The sequence below is a fragment of the Cervus elaphus genome, chromosome 20, assembly GCF_910594005.1.
Source record: "Cervus elaphus chromosome 20, mCerEla1.1, whole genome shotgun sequence".
NCBI classification, from domain to species: domain Eukaryota; kingdom Metazoa; phylum Chordata; class Mammalia; order Artiodactyla; family Cervidae; genus Cervus; species Cervus elaphus.
Genome location: NC_057834.1, coordinates 136,940,821 through 136,958,400, shown reverse-complemented (window position 1 = coordinate 136,958,400; position 17,580 = coordinate 136,940,821). Strand labels below are relative to the sequence as shown.

At 53.1% G+C, this 17,580-nt stretch overlaps 1 protein-coding gene across 7 annotated transcripts in view; it reads right to left on the bottom strand.

The window, feature by feature from the left end:
- The window catches only part of LRRFIP1 (LRR binding FLII interacting protein 1), a 160,342-nt gene extending 146,674 nt beyond the window's left edge, over positions 1–13,668 (bottom strand). For 6 of the 7 annotated variants that reach the window (XM_043877599.1, XM_043877565.1, XM_043877581.1 and 3 more), the window contains exon 1: positions 13,486–13,658. In XM_043877599.1, coding sequence (XP_043733534.1) covers positions 13,486–13,581 — 96 coding nt within the window. In that variant the 5' untranslated portion in view covers positions 13,582–13,658. Of the gene's footprint in view, positions 1–13,485 lie in introns of all 7 variants that reach the window. The other variant, XM_043877597.1, reaches the window with a different exon arrangement.
- Positions 13,669–17,580: the final 3,912 nt, after the last annotated feature.

The window sequence follows — 17,580 nt, the reverse complement described above, 5'->3', positions numbered from 1 at the left end:
GCCTCCTTCTGATCTTGGGGGGGCCTCCCTGGGGTCTGGAGTATTAATGGGCAGCCAGCACTGCCCCCACTGATGAGGCTGAAGTCGGGGGGGGGTCCTCCCTGCCCACAGCACACCTGGGATTTCGAAAGAGCAGGTGATGCAGGCAGCTGTGCTAGGGTCATACCCAGCCACGGAGGCCTCCTGGCTCTAGGGCAAGGTGGCAGCTTGGGCTCCCTCCCTTGGCCAGATGCGCTGCCCCGTCCCCGCCCTTTTGGGAACATCAAGTCAACCAGAAGCATCATCCCAGGCCCGGCCACTTCCTGGCCCAGGCTGCTTCCCCTGTCCCGGGGGGTGGGTGCTGTAAGGAGATGCCCCCCTCAGGGTTACAGGATGGGGGGGTTGCAGGTGGCTATGCTTAGCTGTGTCCAGGCAGCGCCCAGCAGCACCTCTCCGTCTTCATGTCTTGCTGAATCCCCAGCATGGAGCCGGCGAGCACCAGGCAAAGCCCGTGGGCTGCGGGGCTGGGACCCCAGCTGGCTGGGAAGGTCAACCCTGCAGTGCCCCGCCCCGGGGCAGAGCCAACTCTCCGCAGCGCGCATCATGGTGACCGCGTGGATGACGCCCCCTCGGCTCTGCTATCCCCAGAGCGCACCTGAGCCGTGGGCCTGGGGCTTTTCTCAGAAAGACAGGCAGGCACGGCTGGGTGGCCTGCAGTCTGCAGTCCCGGCTGAACTGGGCCTGATGTTGGCCTGGCTGCCCTCCATATCCAGGGGGCAAAGGGCGTCTCCAGTGGGCAGAAAGGAGCCACTCTGTCCAGTAGGATGTAACACAAAAGACCATCTCTCACCAGCCCCCACTTTCGTGCCAGCCCACCTTCCGTGGACGCAGCCAGAGTTACTGCTGTACCTGCCTCTCAGGGTCCATTCCAGCCCCCTGTAGCCTCTCCCCACGCCCCTCCCACCCCACCATCGACTCAAGGGCCCCCCTGGCACTCAGCAAAGGCTCATCGAATTTGCTGCGAATGTCCCAACTTCCTGAGTCTGCACGGCTACTCCTAGAACAGCTCCACCACAGCTTTCCAGAGTATGCGAACCCCTCCAACTAACTTCAGGAGGTTCCACTGGGAAAACTCCCAGGACCACGTGGTTTGGTCAGCCGGTGCTTTCTGCCCTCCTGGGGAGTGGCCACAGCCACCGATCAGAGGTAAGAGCCAAGGAACCAGGTTTCTGGAGATGAGGCGTGTGGTCCAGAGCTAAGGTACAGACCCAGCGGAAACAGGAAACGCACAATGGTTCTCCATGGGGCCGTTCTGCCCCCTGGGGCCCTTGCGGTTGTCACTCCCGGGTGGAAGCCAGAGATGCTGCTAAACGTTCCACCACATCCAGAAACCCTCCCCCGACCCCTGCATCCGGCCCAATGTCAGTAATCCCGAGGCTGAGAAACCCTGACACAAAAGTAAGAGGAAAAGCCTGAGAAAGTGGAGTGAAGATCTGGAAGGCTATGTGGTCACCACCTCATCGCGGCTCATGTGGCCACTTCATTCTGGAGCTGGCTCCAGACACAGGTTAAAAATAGGCAGGTAACTTAGTAGCTTCTGAGAGGTCAGACAAACCCAAAGATAAATGGCGCGGGACATGGCCTGGGTGAAGTGAGCCGTCATCTCCAGGACGTTAACCAGAGGCCCGACACCAGGGCTTGGCTGCCTGACAGTAAAGAGGCTCGAAAAATCTGACGGCATCTTATTACTGGTTCTTCAGTTCAAAGCCAAGAAGCAAAAAACGATCGAAAGCAGAGGGTCCTTTCCATCTTATGGCCAAAGAATTGAACACAAGCTCTGACCTATAAGAAAGCACACGGGGTTCTGATACTAAACAAAGTTTACACAGTTAGTGTATTTAAAGGGGCAGCGGCGAGGGCTTTTCCTCTGAGTTCACTGAACCAGAGCCAAGGGCTGTCTGTTTCCCCCCAACACATAGGAGATCATGTCTCCTGTATTTTTCTCACACTTTTCCTACAGACCACTCTCTTTCCTTATCTTGATCCTGGTCTCTCTTTCCAGCCCTCATCTTATGAGGGAGATGGCTCAGTGGTAAAGAATCCACCTGCCAATCACCCCTGTCTCTGCGTCAGTGAAGCCTGGGGCACATCCTGGCCAGTCCAGCGATACTGCTGTCCCTCGGTAGAGGAACACAGCCAGCAGGAGGGAGAAAATGACCACTATCCAGTTAGCGCCCACCAGGCCCCCAGGTACCCATCAGAACCAGCGTGTATTTCCTGTCTCCAGCAGATGCTCTCCATTTCCTGGCATGGCTCATTACCACGTGCGTGCTCAGTCACCCAATCATGTCCAACTCTTTTTGACCCCATGGACTGTAGCCCGCCAGGCTCTTCTGTCCATGGGGATTCTCCAGACAAGAATACTGGAGTGGGTTGCCATGTCCTCCTCCAGGGGATCTTCCTGACCCAGGGATCAAACCCGAGTCTCCTGCCTCCTGCACTGGTAGTGGGTCCCTCACCACTGGGACACCAGGGAAGCTCCACTCATCACTACGACCACACGGAAAACGCTATTCCTCTGTCACAGACAACGGGAAGGAGACTCGGACACACTAACTTGCCTATGGACACACGACTTCAAAAGGCTGACTGTGCTTCTTCCACTGCCCAGCGCGTTCTCCCTGGGCTGGACTCACTTCCGGCCTGCGGGACGCCAGGCCTGTCCACCTGTCACTCCTCTCCTGATGAGAATCAACAGCTTCTGCAATAGAGAGCACTCCTCCAGGACAGCAAATCTCAACAAAGAACAAATCATTGCTCAAGGGCTGTGCTGTCCAATACGGCAGCCAGGAACCAGGGGTGGCTCTTTATATTTAAAGGAATCAAAATGAAGTATGAATTAAAATGCAGTTCCTCAGCTGTACTAGCTGCATATCAAGTGCTCGACAGCAACGCAGCACAGACACGGAGCATCTCCATCATCACAGAAAGTCCTGCTGGCCAGCTCTGCTCTGACGGCTTTAAAACTACATCAGGGGTGACTTCAAGCTGTATTTTAGGGCATCCAGGGTGGGGTCATGTTAGTTGTTCAATCAACACGGAAATTCCATCTCTCCCAGTGTCAACTTGGAAAACTCCACATATTCTCATGTGCCTGAAATGGTTGGAGAGCATCACTGACTCAATGGATATGAATTTCAGCAAACTCCAGGAGATAGTGAAGGTCAGGGGAACCTGGCATGCTGCCACCCATGGGGACACAAAGAGTCGGACATGACTTAGTGACTGCACAACAAGTTCAGTCAGTTCAGTCGCTCAGTCGTGTCCAACTCTTTGTGACCCCATGGACAGCAGCACGCCAGGCCTCCCTGTCCATCACCAACTCCCAGAGCTTGCTCAAACTCATATCCATCGAGTCGGTGATGCCATCCGGTCATCTCATCCTCTGTTGTCCCCTTCTCCTCCTGCCTTCAATCTTTCCCAGCATCAGGGTCTTTTCCAAAGAGTTGGCTCTTTGTATAAGGGTGGTCAAAGTATTGGAGTTTCAGCTTCAGCATCAGTCCTTCCAATGAATATTCAGAACTGATTTTCTTTAGGATTGACTGGTTTGGTCTCCTTGCAGTCCAAGGGACTCTCAAGAGTCTTCTCCAACACCACAGTGCTGGATGAAACACAAGCTGGAATCAACATTGCGAGGAGAAATACCAATAAACTCAGATGCGCAGATGACACCACCCTTAGGGCAGAGAGCGAAGAACTAAAGAGCCTCTTGATAAAAGTGAAAGAGGAGAGTGAACAAGCTGGCTTAAAACTCAACTTTCAGAAAACTAAGATCATGGCATCTGGTCCCATGACTTCATGGCAAATAGATGGGGAAACAATGGAAACAGTTAGAGACTTTAATTTTGGGATTCCAAAATCACAGCAGGTGGTGACTGCAGCCATGAAATTAAGAGACACTTGTTCCTTGGAAGAAAATCTATGACCAGCCTAGACAGCATATTAAAAAGCACAACAACAAGAGACATCACAAAAGAAGATAAGAAGTAAAAAGCCACCAAGGGTAAGGGTGGAAAAATGGATAAACTTATGTGAGGGAGGTTAAAAGCCTAATAAACAACTTTAGATCTCCTAGTTTCTGTTTGTTGAAATACTATTGTGACCACTGTGGGATTCTTCACTCACTCCCCCGAGCCAAGGAGTGGGTGGAAACACAGCAACTTAATCCTCCAGTGGAGGCACTGGACGGCTCTGGCTCTTGCACCATTGCTGATCCAGGGGTTCACCCACTGCCAAGACCGTATCACATTCTGCCTACCTAACCCCTCAAGGTATTTTCTATTTGTTTTATGGAAAGTATCTCTCAGATCTTAGAGAACTTTCCGAACCAACAAATGAATTCTTCTTGATGCCTGCAGCTATGAAAGTCTTCTTTGTTAAAAAAACGTTCTCTGTTTACTCACCTAATTTGACATTCATTCCACTCTGAGGAAAGCACATTGTCATGACTAGTTCTCTAGTTTGGGCTGTATGGACATTACTCCTTCCTTGGTATAAGTCTCAGATTATTTTTCAACTTTCTTCTCAATCTCTTCTACCCCCTTCATCAAAAACAAAACTCCACCTCTAGGTACCAGATTAGCGAGGCTTGGTTTGTTCGCGTTAAGCAGCATTTGCTCTGAACACTGACCCTGTGGTCAAGGTGCTGGCCTTGACTGTGTGCGGTGCTCTGAGGAGCTACTTACCGTCTGGTGCCAACACCTCCGCCACCCCGCCGCACCCCAGGAGGGGTCCTGACCGGATCTCAGTGTTTACCCTCCTATGTGCTCAGCTGTGTGGGACTCTGCGATCTCACAGACTGTTGCCCCCCAGCCTCCTCTGCAGCTCCCCTCCTCTGGATTCTCCAGGCAAGAAGACTGGAGCGGGCTGCCACTTCCTTCTCCCATGGCTTCTGCTTTGGCAGCTGGTGCCACCTGGGAAGCCCTCTGAGCGTTCCCTCAAACTGTCTCCCAGCTTTCTAGTGCCTCATCCTCACACATGAATGGATCCAGGATCACCACACCTCGGGGAGGGCTCCAAGGCTAAAGACACAGGCGGAAGCTCACAAAGGACAGAAAGGAACAGACCACCACACAGGGGACAAAAGCGATTTTCAGGAAAAACCAGAAAACCAAAACAAATACTCCTCAGAATGACAGAAAAAGGTCCTGCATTAGTGACTCAAAGAGGATGCTATAAAAAGGGACCACAGAACCAAAACAAACAAAAAACTCTTAGAAATAAAATATAGAACAAATAAGTTTAGCAGGAGGAGTGGAAGATAAAGCTGAGTAATCAGACATAAAGTATCACCAAAATACAAAAAGCCAGAAAATGAGAGGAAAAAGGAAGTTACTTCTAACAACAGGAGTTTCTTTAAAAGAACAGAGCAAACGGTGGGAAGGGGAAATTTTTCAGAAAATATCCCAGAATTTTAGGATACACATTTCCAGATTGAATGAATGTAAAAATAAAATCCAGAATACTGAGAATCAAGAGAGGATCCTGAAAACTTGTAGAGTGTAAAAATAGATGTTACACAAGATACTGAGAATATATAAGGCATCAAAATGATCAAAGCAATCCTGAAAGCTAGAATAAAATGGGAAAAAGATGTCTTTGAAATTGTGGTAGAAAATAGTTAATTATACTTTTTTGATATTTATTATTTTATTTTATTAAATAGGTAATACAGGGCTTCCCTGGTGGCTCAGTGGTAAAGAGTTCGCCTGCTAATACAGGAGACATGAGTTCGATCCCTGATCCGGGAAGATTCCACACGCCGGGGAGCAACTAAGCCCGTGAGCCACGACTACTGAAGCCGCATGCCTAGAGGCCCAGCTCCGCACCAAGAGAAGCCGCTACAATCAGAAGTCTGCACGCTGCAACTAGCAAGTAGCCCCGATTGCCAGAACTACAGAAAAGGCCGTGCAGCAAGGAAGACCCAGCACAGCCAAAAAGAAAGAAAGAAAATAATATGAAAAATATTACAGTCACAGGGTTCAAATATCAAGAGTATAAAAAGTTACACTTAACCAATCTACATTTCCACTTACATCTCCACATTGCTCTTACTGTACTTTCTGCCAGCGCTTCTTTATGCAAATGCAGGCAGATCACAGACTTCCTCACCTGAGTGACGGCATGCTGTCTTCATCTTCTGCACATTGCTTTTTCTCAGTTAACAATACACGCTGGAAATAATTTCAGCGTATACATAGAGATCTCTGTCATTCTTCAGAAAAAAATTATTCTAACCTAAAACTCTATACTCAGCCGAACTATCAAGTGTTGAGGGTACAATACAGACATTTTCAGACATGCAAGCCTTAGAAAAGGCGTTCTCTCTCAGAAAGCTACTGAAGGGTGTGTTCCAACAAAATGAGTTAGTAACTCAAGAAAGAAGACAGTACAGAATGCAGTGTACATGGATCCAACGACAGTAACAAAGAAGCGGCAGACGGAATTCTCAGAATGGTGGCAAAGGGAGGGCCAGCTGGAACAAACCCTGAGAGCGCTCAGAGCAGGCTGGACAGAGGTCTCGGGGGGAGATTTCCAGGAGGGAACCAAACGGAATTGATAGATTCATTTAATCTCATAGAAAATAATATTGCAAAGTTTCTGTTCAAAACTTTGTGATAAATTAGCCATGAGAGATACATAAAGAGATGAGCGATTGGGAAAAAAGGAAATAATTAACTCCAAAAAAGCAGAAAGTTGTGCGAAGAAAAACATTATCATATACTTGTTGGCAATGAAGGCAATGGCACCCCACTCCAGTACTCTTGCCTGGAGAATCCCAGGGACGGAGGAGCCTAGTGGGCCGCTGTCTATGGGGTCGCACAGAGTCGGACACGACTGAATCGACTTAGCAGTAGCAGCAGCATACTTGTTGGCTCCGTAGTTAACACTATCACACTACATCATCACCAGTAGTGTTTACTGAGCATGTGTTGGTCATCCTTCTGAGGTCTTTTCAGGAAATACTTCATTTACCCCCATAAAACCCGGGAAGAAGCATACTCTTAAAATGTTCCCATCTTACAGATGAGGGAACAGAGACACAAAGTCACACAGTGGTTAAGGAACTTGCCTGAGGTCATGGAGTAAGTGGAAGGATCGGGAACTGAACCCAGGAGAAAGGAAAGCTGACTCAGGCCCCCACACTCTTAACCAGTCTATTCTGCTAGAGATCATTTATGGATCTATAAGCACAATGTCACTATGATGTGGAGAAGAGGGGAGAGAAAGCGGGGGAGTGAACCTGAGCTAGACCCACAGATCCAAGTCCTCCTCCTCCCATCAGGAGGCCAGCACGTGGTGCCTACGTAGAAAAACCAGTGAATCGTGCATATGCATATTATTTACAGATGGGGAGCCCATTACCAGGTCATTTAGGGTCTTATAAGGCCATTAACCAGTCAGTCCTAAAGGAACTGAATACTCATTGGAAGGACTGTTGCTGAAGCTGAAGCTCCAATGCTTTGGCCACCAGACGAGAAGAGCTGACTCACTGGAAAAGACCCTGATGCTGGGAAAGACTGAGGGCAGGAGGAGAAGGGGGCGGCAGAGGATGAGATGGTTAGATGGCATCAGTGACTCAATAGACATGAATTTGAGCAAACTCTGGGAGATGGTGGAGGACAGAAGAGCCTGGGTGCTACCGTCCATGGGGTTGTTGAATGAACAACAAAGGCTATTAAGAGCTTGACTTTTACTGAGGGATATGAAAAGCCATTATGACACAATCTGACATGTTTTAAAAGGACCACCCAGCGTTGTGGGGAGAATGGCCTGAGAATATGGGACCAGGGTGAAAACAATTACTTTAATGACATAAAATTAATTTTTAAAGATGAAAGAATTTAAAAAAAAAAGAGAGAGAGAAGGAAGCGAAACAGTCAGGGAGAGAAGAATATGAGGTTCTCTCATGAAATGTTAAGCCTGATGGTTCAGAGGTCAGTTGAGGACGACAGTCCCTGAGATGGGAAGCAAGTCAGCTTAACTCCAGGGCACCGCCTGGAATAGGGCCTTGCGTGGAGCCAAGACACGGATTCAGGAAACAGCCTGGATGATGACCTGGCACCTCTGAGTTACTAGATGACCTCAGACAAGTCGCCGAGCATCTCGGAGAGGTTTCTCCATGTCCAACAGAGATGCTCTACACTCTTCCGATGGGATGGCATACACTTACAGGGGAGAAGCTGCTGGGGGTCCCTGACACACCTCAGACCTTGTCCCTCCTGAACCCTGACAAGGCCCGCAGGTGGCAGGCTCAGTTAGAACCCAGGCCCCTGACGGTCACTCTATGGAGCAGACGCTTCAGGTCCTCCACACACATTCTCAGCCCCGACTGCTGAACCTGTGAGTCATCACAGAGCCGCCCGGAAAAGGGGCAGTGAGACAGCCGGCCCTCTGACAGAAATAGCTGTGGGGCGGGGCCCACGGGTCATGGGGGCCCAGCAGGACTGCCCACCCCTCAGCCAGAACCGTCTTGTCGGGAATCAGCCCCAGGTCACGGGCAGGGTGCAGGCCATTCCCCTGACAGCTCAGACCATGACGCACATCCACGCGGAAGGCTCGTCTTGTCATATTTCTAACGGCTGCTACTGATGCACCAAGATGTGTGCGTGTGTCTCAGGACGACGAGCCAGGGAGGGGCCCGGGGTCACCCCACGGTGGTTCTGTTAGAACTGGGGGTGGGGGGGTGTCTGAAGGCCCCTCACCTCTTCCCACCCTGGAAGGAGGGGCTCTGACACCACCCCAGTCCCAAACCGCTGGCCACACTGGATAGATTTCACCCTCCGGTCCAGAAGGTCTGCATCCACCGGCCAGCCTCAGAAAAGCAAACTCGTTGGGAAGAAACGAGTGAAGGTGATGGTTCAAACGGAGGGAAACCAGCTGCAAGAAGCCCGTGTTGTAGATGCTGCCCCCGTGTGATCTCACCCAAGGGCACAAGCAGTGGCCGGACACCAGCAGCCTGCGTCAAGCCGTCGGGGCTCACCTCTGACTCCAGAGGGGCCAGACCTGCCTGCCGAGAGCCGGAAGACGGGGAAGCGGGGGTCCGACGGAACCAGACTTCCGGGCCGCGCTGCGCAGAGGCTGGGGCACCCCACGCCCAGGCTGGGCCCTCGAATGGCCTCAAGGCTGGAGCGGAAAAGCAGTCAGGACAGGACAGGGTGCTCTCTTAATAGCCCCAGAGATTTATCGGGAGTTGTGAGAGCAAGACCCTTGCACTCTTGGGAAGGATGAGGGGTGGGAGGACAGCAAGTGACCAGGGGCTTTAGGACAGAACATCTTGTATCTCTGGGACCACCCAGAGCGAGGCATGGAGGTTGTCCTAAGCTGGGTGCCCAGAAGCAGAGCCCAGGGACGAGGTTTGGAGGTGACTGCTCCGTCCAGGATTGCAGAAGGAAATGGCAACACACTCCAGTATTCTTGCCTGGAGAATCCCAGGGACGGGGGAGCCTGGTGGGCTGCCATCTATGGGGCCGCACAGAGTCGGACACGACGGAAGTGACTTAGCAGCAGCAGCAGCAGCAGCTCCATCCAGGGAGCACAGTCGGTGGGGGGTGGTGAGGGCGTGGGGGAGGGAAGTGGCTCAGTGGAGCCTGCCCTCGGGCCCTCCCTTGGGGGCCCTGGAGTGTGACCTGCACCCCCCTCGTTGGTTCCTTCAGGAGGCAAGCGGGTGGGGTGGGGCTTCCTGCGTCCTCACTCCCCTGGGTCAGTCGCTGCCCCTGGGGTGCGAGGTCTTAACCTCCCTCCCCTGAAGGGTGACCCTCATGGGGCCATGGGCACTTCTCTAGTGAAGGGGAGGGGTCATGAACCCAGCACAGCTGCACTCACAGGTCAGGGGTCAACTTCTGCCAATAGCGGGGGGATCTGGGAGGCACCCTTGGGGGGGGTGGCCCAAGGGCAGCATCCCAGCAAGACCACTTTGGAGGGGAGGCCACAGTCGTGGGGGTCGCTGTGCTATGAGAGAGGAAGGGAATCCCACCAGCGTTCACCGGATGGTGAGCTCACCCAAGGGCCGGTCTCCTGCAGCCTGTAGAGCCAACTTCCTTGTGCTGGAAATGCAAACAGCTGGGTGTTTTGAGACAAGACCCTTGCACTCCCGGCAGAGCTCAGGATGAGAGGTTGCTACCTTTGGATGCTACCAGAATCCTGAGCAGAACGCTCAAGGCAGTGGGAGAGAAAACTACATTTGCTTTCAGACTCCCCTCCCAGGGATGAGAGACACGCTGCTCCAGCATCTCAAGGTAGCTTGCTGGACCTTCTTCCTGACAACAGCTTGCCTGAATCCCACCTTGGACAGCGAGAAACAAGCCATTCCTGCAAACGCATCTGCAGCGTTTTCAAGTTACAGCTCCATTTACTATCAACTTGCCCGGAGTGAGGCCATAAAGGAACTGCGGAAATACGAAAGCAGAGCTTCCACTGGGTCCCTGCTTCCCGTTCCTGCACAAAGAGAGTCTAAAGCCATCAAGGGGGGGTGCAGCTGGCTCTCCACCATGGCCCTGCCCCGGCTCCCCCCTCCATTGCCCCCAGTCCCCGCCCGACTCCAACACTGCTGCCTGGAATTCTCCACTTATCCTGAGTGCACATTCCTGGGGGCCTGCCTGACCCAAGCCTAACCCACCCCCTGCCACTCTTGGAAGGCCTCTTGATTTTTTCCTTTGGGCCCCCCGCATGTCCCCAAGAGCTTTGGGGGAGGCCAAGTCCCCGCATTTCCCACTTCCAGGATGGGCCTGATTGATCATCGGGTAACCTCCCCTGCCCCGCCCCCGTGCTGGGGAGTCCACTGTCCTGGTCAGAGTGCTTGGCTCAGGAACAGTGGGGGAGACTCGCGAAATTTGTTGGGGAATATGCTTCCAGCTCTCAGGACAGAACCAACTGCAGAGGTCGCCCAGCAGAGCCGGCTGCAGAGATGCTGTGGAGGCCAGGGGCCACTGCCCTGGGGACGCTGCCCGGAGAATCTGCCCTCCAGCCAGTACATTTCCCCGCGTGGAGGCCAGTCCAGATCAGGGATTCTGTCATTTCAAGAATAACTCAAAATGCCGCTTCCTCCAGGGAGCTGCCTCTGATTGCTATTCTTAGTCCCATCGATAAATTTCCAAACCTTCAGGGCCCAATATCCTTTTAATCTCAGATCTCTTCCTGTCTTCTATTACTGTCATATTCTAAGTCAGTCCCCAATTCCTCAAGGGCAGATGCTCTTTAAGTCCATCCCTGAATCCCAGTCTCCCTAGGACATGGCTTTGGAAAGAGTACTGTGTATCTGCTGAGTCAATGAGCAAATGAGAAAGTATTCATATGAAACTTTAAGATAATGTTGTTGATTTTTATAAGAACTCCCTAGAACTCCAAGGTGAATAGATATTTGCCATTTGAATAGTGATTCTAATTTTCACAGTTGGGAGACAGAATTCAGTTTGCAGTAAAATGTATTTGCACCGGCTCCTTCCAACACGACAGATACCTGCCACTCAGCACTCGGAACAGCTACATGGCTGGGGTTATTGGGACCATGTGCACTCCAGTAGTCCTTACATCTGGCCAGTGACTCACTTTACATCTGCTGCTCACTTTCTTTAATCCTGACAGCCTCAGGGGAGGTCTTTTTTCCCATTTTAAAGATGAAAAAACAGAGGCCGGGAAGAGGCTGACTAGGATAGCACAGCCTGCTATCACAGATAGCACAGAGGAGCTGTGTGTAGCTCCAGGCCTGGGTCTGACACCCGTGTCTGAATTTGTCACCTCCAACTGCGTCCCCAGGCTGGGAGGAGGCCTGTGGGTTCCTGGTTACTCTGCACCTCAAGGCTCCCCCCCAGGAGCATCCCTTGGCCTTTCCTTCCAGTCTGTTTTAATCAAATCCAGCAGATGTGAGGTGGACTTCAGGACCCTCAGTCTCCTTCCTCTGTCCGCAACCACTGCTGGAAAGAAGGCGCACGGATCATGTCACCTCAGGCCTCCCAGAGAACACCTGTTTGGTTTTATGTTTAAACACTTACTTACATGACCGTCTTCACAGGGGTGGGGATTATGTTCAAGCTGCTACATTTAGCAAGCACCTATATTTAGCCACATGTACTGTAAGTGCCTCATACCCCTTCTGTTTTTTAGGCAACATAAAAGAGACTTAGCAGCACTTACTATGCGCCCGGCTCTGTGTTGGGCGCTGGGGATACAAAATGAGTAAGACAGTGCCTGCCTGGTGGTCGCCTTCTACGGGGGATGGACAGGTGAGCAGATGTGGCTGAGGCCACGTGACCACCACGGCAGGTGCAGGAAGCAAAAGCTAGAGGAACCCGCGTGCAGGCAGGGAGACATCTGCCTGGGCTGATGGGGGAGGTCTCACACAGGACACAAATCCACCACGGGTTTTAAGGGATAAATAGGAGCTTTCCTGGAAAGCCCAGTTTCTTCCCACATAGAGAAAAACAAACGCCTTTATTCATTCAATATTCAACAAATACTGAGCAACAGCCACGAGTCCATAAAAGCCAATCATCTAAGAACTGGTACTAGAGTGGACCTCCATAAATAGCTGAGTGAGGCAACCAGACACCACAGTCTACACCGCCTGGAGGTTTTTCCATGTGATGATAATGACATGTAGACAGCCTCTCCATCACACTCCAACACTTGGAAGAGGGTGGATGGGGAGGGGGGCCTGTCTAGAGTGAGCACGCTGGCTAGGCAATCCAGAAGGCGCACAAAGGTGTCCTGTGACATGACAAGCCAAGCTCTGTCCCCTGTGGGCCGGAGGAATCTCGCCCCTTCCCAGGGAACCTGCTGCCACCGGTCTCCCTGGCATCTTTCCCCTGCGGTTTGTTTAGCCCGAAGGTTGAATTCTTGTGGGAGGAAAAAGGCGCTTGTACAAGTCGCCCTAGCGGGACTCCTTTAATTTGCACACTTCAAGTTCATCATCAACCGGTATAATAAACTCTGCCCTGGAAACTTTGATGAGAACCTCTCAGCGTGCCTGGGCCCGCTCTCAGCCTGGGTCCAGAAAGGAAATCCAGGGAGATCCCGGTTCGCGCCCCAGTTGCGCCCTGTGTGACAATCGAGACGACAGTGGGTCACACACAGGAGCGGGGTCATTTCGCCAGGGCAATGTGGCCTCCGGAGACTGTCCGCAGGCCTCCGGGGATCGGGCCTACATCACCCCCACGATGAGGCGCACAACCCAGTCGGGCGCTCGCCCCCCAACAGGCCAGCCCTTGCGTGCGCAGTGGGGGCGGCACCCCAGTCCCGCTCGGCGAGGGGGCGGCGGCCAGACGTGACTGGGGGGCCTGGGGGAAGGCTCGGTGTCGCCGGCCGGTCCTCTCGGCTTAGGACCCGCGCCCGGCCCACCGAGGTGCCGGCCCGGCAGGCGCCCCGCCCGCCGCGCCGGCGGACGGACGCCGGACAGCTGCGGTGAAGCCCTGGCGCCCGCGCCCCGCTCCGGCCGGGCCCCGCGCTCACCTCGCGCGCAATCTGGTTCAGCGCGTCGTCCTCCGCCGTCAGCCGCTCCCGGTTGGGGAGCCGCTTGCGCCCCGACCCCTGCGTGCCCATGTCCATCGGCCGCGTTGCCCGCTGCGCCGCGGGACCCTGGCTCCGCCGCCCGCGCCCCTCTGGCCGCCCGGCCCCGCTCCGCCCCGCCCTCCGCCGGCGTCATGGCGTCAGCGGGCGCGGGCCGGGGACGCGGGGACAGGGGCTAGGGACGCCCGGGGAGGGGGATGCGGGGACCGGGGCTGCGGGGACTGCAGGGACGCCGGGGCGCGCCACATGGGGACCCGGGCGCTGGGGGCCTGGGTCTGGGGACGCCCGGGGGAGGGGGGCACGGAGACCTGGGCTGCGGGGACTGCAGGGACGCGGGGGACAGGAGCTGGGGACGCCCAGGGAGGGGGACGCGGGGACCCGGGCTGCGGGGATGCTCTGGAGGGGGACCCGGGAGCCGGGTGCGCTAGGACTCCAGGGGCCAAGGGTCCCGGTGCTGGGGGCTGGGGGCGCAGGGAAGCCTGGGGACCGTGAACGTGGAGATGCAGGAGGTTTTGGACGGCTGGGAGTCAGGGGAAGGGCGTGAGGATTCGTGCGGCAAGGGGACTGGGGGCGCCGATGAGAACAGGGGCTGGGGCGTGAGAGCTAGGCGGAGGCGCAGGGACACGGGAACCAGTTCACGGAGACCTCAGGGGCTGGGGGTTCCAGTGGGGGACAGGGATGGGGGTGCGGTGACGACGGGGGACAGTGAACAGGGAAATAGCAGGAGGCCCGGGATGGCTCGGGGTCGGGAGCTTGTGGGCGCCGGGGAGGGGGTGATGGGGGCTCCGGACGTTGGTGGGGAACCGGAGCAAGCCATGGCAGAGGATTCAGACAAAGGAGGCAGAGCCAGAGATGCCTGGAGCGCCCAGGTTTTGCCTTGGCTGGCAGGTGGGGAACCCTGGAGGGTGGACTTCCCTAGCAATCCTGGGCTGACCTCCCCAGGGCAGGGGCTACCCCTCAAGCCCTGACCTCAGAGAGGATGCTGAAGAACTCTCGGTGGTTGGGTTTCAGAGAGGGGTTTGTACTCACGGGTGGGTGCAGGGACCTGGTTCAAACCTGAGCCCCAGGTGAAATGGGGTCTGACCTCACAGATAGGGTCAGGCCCCAGTTCAGTTCAGTCACTCAGTCGTGTCTGACTCTGCGACCCCATGGACTGCAGCACGCCAGGCTTCCCTGTCCATCACCAACTCCCAGAGTTTACTCAGATTCATGTCCATTGAGTTGGTGATGCCATCCAACTATCTCATCCTCTGTCATCCCCTTCTCCTCCTGCCTTCAATCTTTCCCAGCATCAGTTCAGTTCAGTCGCTCAGTTGTATCTGACTCTTTGGACCCCATGAACCGCAGCACACCAGGCCTCCCTGTCCATCACCAACTCCCGGAGTCCACCCAAACCCATGTCCATTGAGTCAATGATGCCATCAAACCATCTCATCCTCTGTCGTCCCCTTCTCCTCCTGCCCTCAATCTTTCCCAGCATCAGAGTCTTTTCCAATGAGTCAGCTCTTCTCATCAGGTAGCCAAAGTATTGGAGTTTCAGCTTCAACATCAGTCCTTCCAATGAACACCCAGGACCGATCTCCTTTAGGATGGACTGGCTGGATCTCCTTGCAGTCCAAGGGACTCTCAAGAGTCTTCTCCAACACCACAGTTCAAAAGCATCAATTCTTCGGCTCTCAGCTTTCTTTATAGTCCAATTCTCACATCCATACATGACTACTGGAAAAACCATAGCTTTGACTAGACGGACCTTTGTTGGCAAAGTAATGTCTTTGCTTTTTAATACACTGTCTAGGTTGGTCATAACTTTTCTTCCAAGGAGCAAGCATCTTTTAATTTCATGGCTGCAGTCACCATCTGCACTCATTTTGGAGCCCAAAAAATAAAGTCTGTCACTGTTTTCACTGTTTCCCATCTATTTGCCATGAAGTGATGGGACCAGATGCCTTGATCTTCATTTTCTGAATGTTGAGTTTTAAGCCAACTTTTTTTTTTTCACTTTCATTAAGAGGCCCTTTAGTTCTTTTTTGCTTTCTGCCCTAAGGGTGGTGTCATCTGCATATCTGAGGTTATTGATATTTCTCCCAACTCTCTTGATCCCAGCCTGTGCTTCCTCCAGCTCAGCATTTCTTATGATGTGCTCTGCATAGAAGTTAAATAAGCAGGGCATTCAGCTCTGACTTTAGTCTACCAGGCTGCAGGATCTGGCTACTACCAACTCCCCATCCCACCACCCCGAGCCTTAGAGCACATTCAGAAAGCCCGTGTTGATGGTGCTTCCTTCTTCAGGCGCATGTTTTCCGGGACCTGTGACTTCATTCCTGTGTCCCCAGCTTCTAGGAAAAGGCCTGACAGATCAGTTATTCTCAGGAAGCAGATGTTCAAAAAGGAGTGACTCTACCTGAGCTTTACCTTCCACACTCTAAAGATGGTTTAAAATGAAGTCAGAGGCATGTTTATTTATTGGCGTCCCTAGTGGCTCAGATGGTAAAGAATCTACCTGCAATGCAGGAGACCCGGGTTCGATTCCTGGGTCAGGAAGATCCCCTAGAGAAGGGAATGGTAACCCACTCCAGTATTCTTGCCTGGAGAATTCCGTGGACAGAGGAACCTGACAGGCTATAGTCCATGGCATTGCAGAGTCACACACCACTGAGCAACTAACACAACTATAGTTTATTTGGTACTTAGCAGGTGGCACAGTGGTAAAGAATCTGTCCTGCCCATAAAAAAAAAAAAAAAAAAAAGAATCTGTCCTGCCAACGCAGGAGACACAAGCAACTTGGGTTCAATCTCTGGGTTGGGAAAATCCCCTGGAGGAGGAAATATCAACCTGCTCTGGTATTCTTGCCTGGGAAATCCCATGAACAGAGGAGCCTGGTGGGCTGTAGTCCATGGGGTCGCAAAGTGTCGGGCACAACTGATGGACTGAGCATGCATATCAACCATTCTATACATCATGTATCAACTATACTTCAACTTTAAAAACAAAATAAAACTGGAGGATCAGATAAGATTTACAAAGCCATTGCCTTCTCACTTAGGGTAAAGACCTGACTACCTGTCAGTATTGGATTAGGGAAGAAGAAATGTGCTGGTGGAAACGCAGGGCCCAGAAGTTAGTGCTCTATTTGGGGTGTGGAGAGAACGTTAATGCTCCAGGGAAGAAGGGAGGGCAGGCCCACCCTGAAGTCACCTGTGACTCCTGACCCGGCCCCCCGCCCCCTCAGAGGTAAGTGTGGTTAACAGTTTGTTTGGTATGTTTCTAACCAAGTGATGTGCCCAGGTAAGTCTGTGCTCTTAGGAAGTCCCCTGGGAGTTGGCTGGGAGAGGGGACAGAAAGGGGACCCGCAGTGGCCGAGAAAGATGCTGGAGGCTTACTGCGGGGAGACGACGGTGGGGGAGTGACCCAGGAGGTGCTGTTGCTAGGACATCTTAGTGGACTGCCGTGGGGTGGGCCAGCAGGGCAGAGGGGCGGTGACCTGGTTCCTTGTTGTACTCCTGGAGCTTGCGTTTGCCTGTCACAGTGGAGGGACTGAGTTTCCCACATCACATTTTACACCGCTTAGGACCGCAGAGCCCTTAGATGACGCAGTCCTGGATGGAAGAGCATCCCTAGGTCTGTCTTCAGTCCTGCTGGAGGCTCACTGCTCCCCCAGCACCTGATGCCTTGTGAAGGCTCTGTCTTTGCTCAGGCTGGTGCCCATGGCTTCCCTCACTCACTCACCCACACCTGCTGCCCCGCAGGTGCTGTGCCAGAGGCTGGGGCAGACCCACCAAGGACTCAGACAGAGCCGCTGTTCTCTTGGGACTTACCCAAGATACCGGGAACTGCTCATCCAAAGACACATCAACACTCCAACATCTCCTTCATTTTATTTTAATTTTTTAATTAAAGTTTTAAACTTTTTCTTTTAATTTTTAAAAAGTTAAAAATGTTTTTCTTTTTGCCATGCTGCATGGCATACTGGGATTTTAGTTCCCCGACCAGGGATCAGACCTGGGCCCTCTGCAGGGAAAGCAGAGGGTCTTAACTCC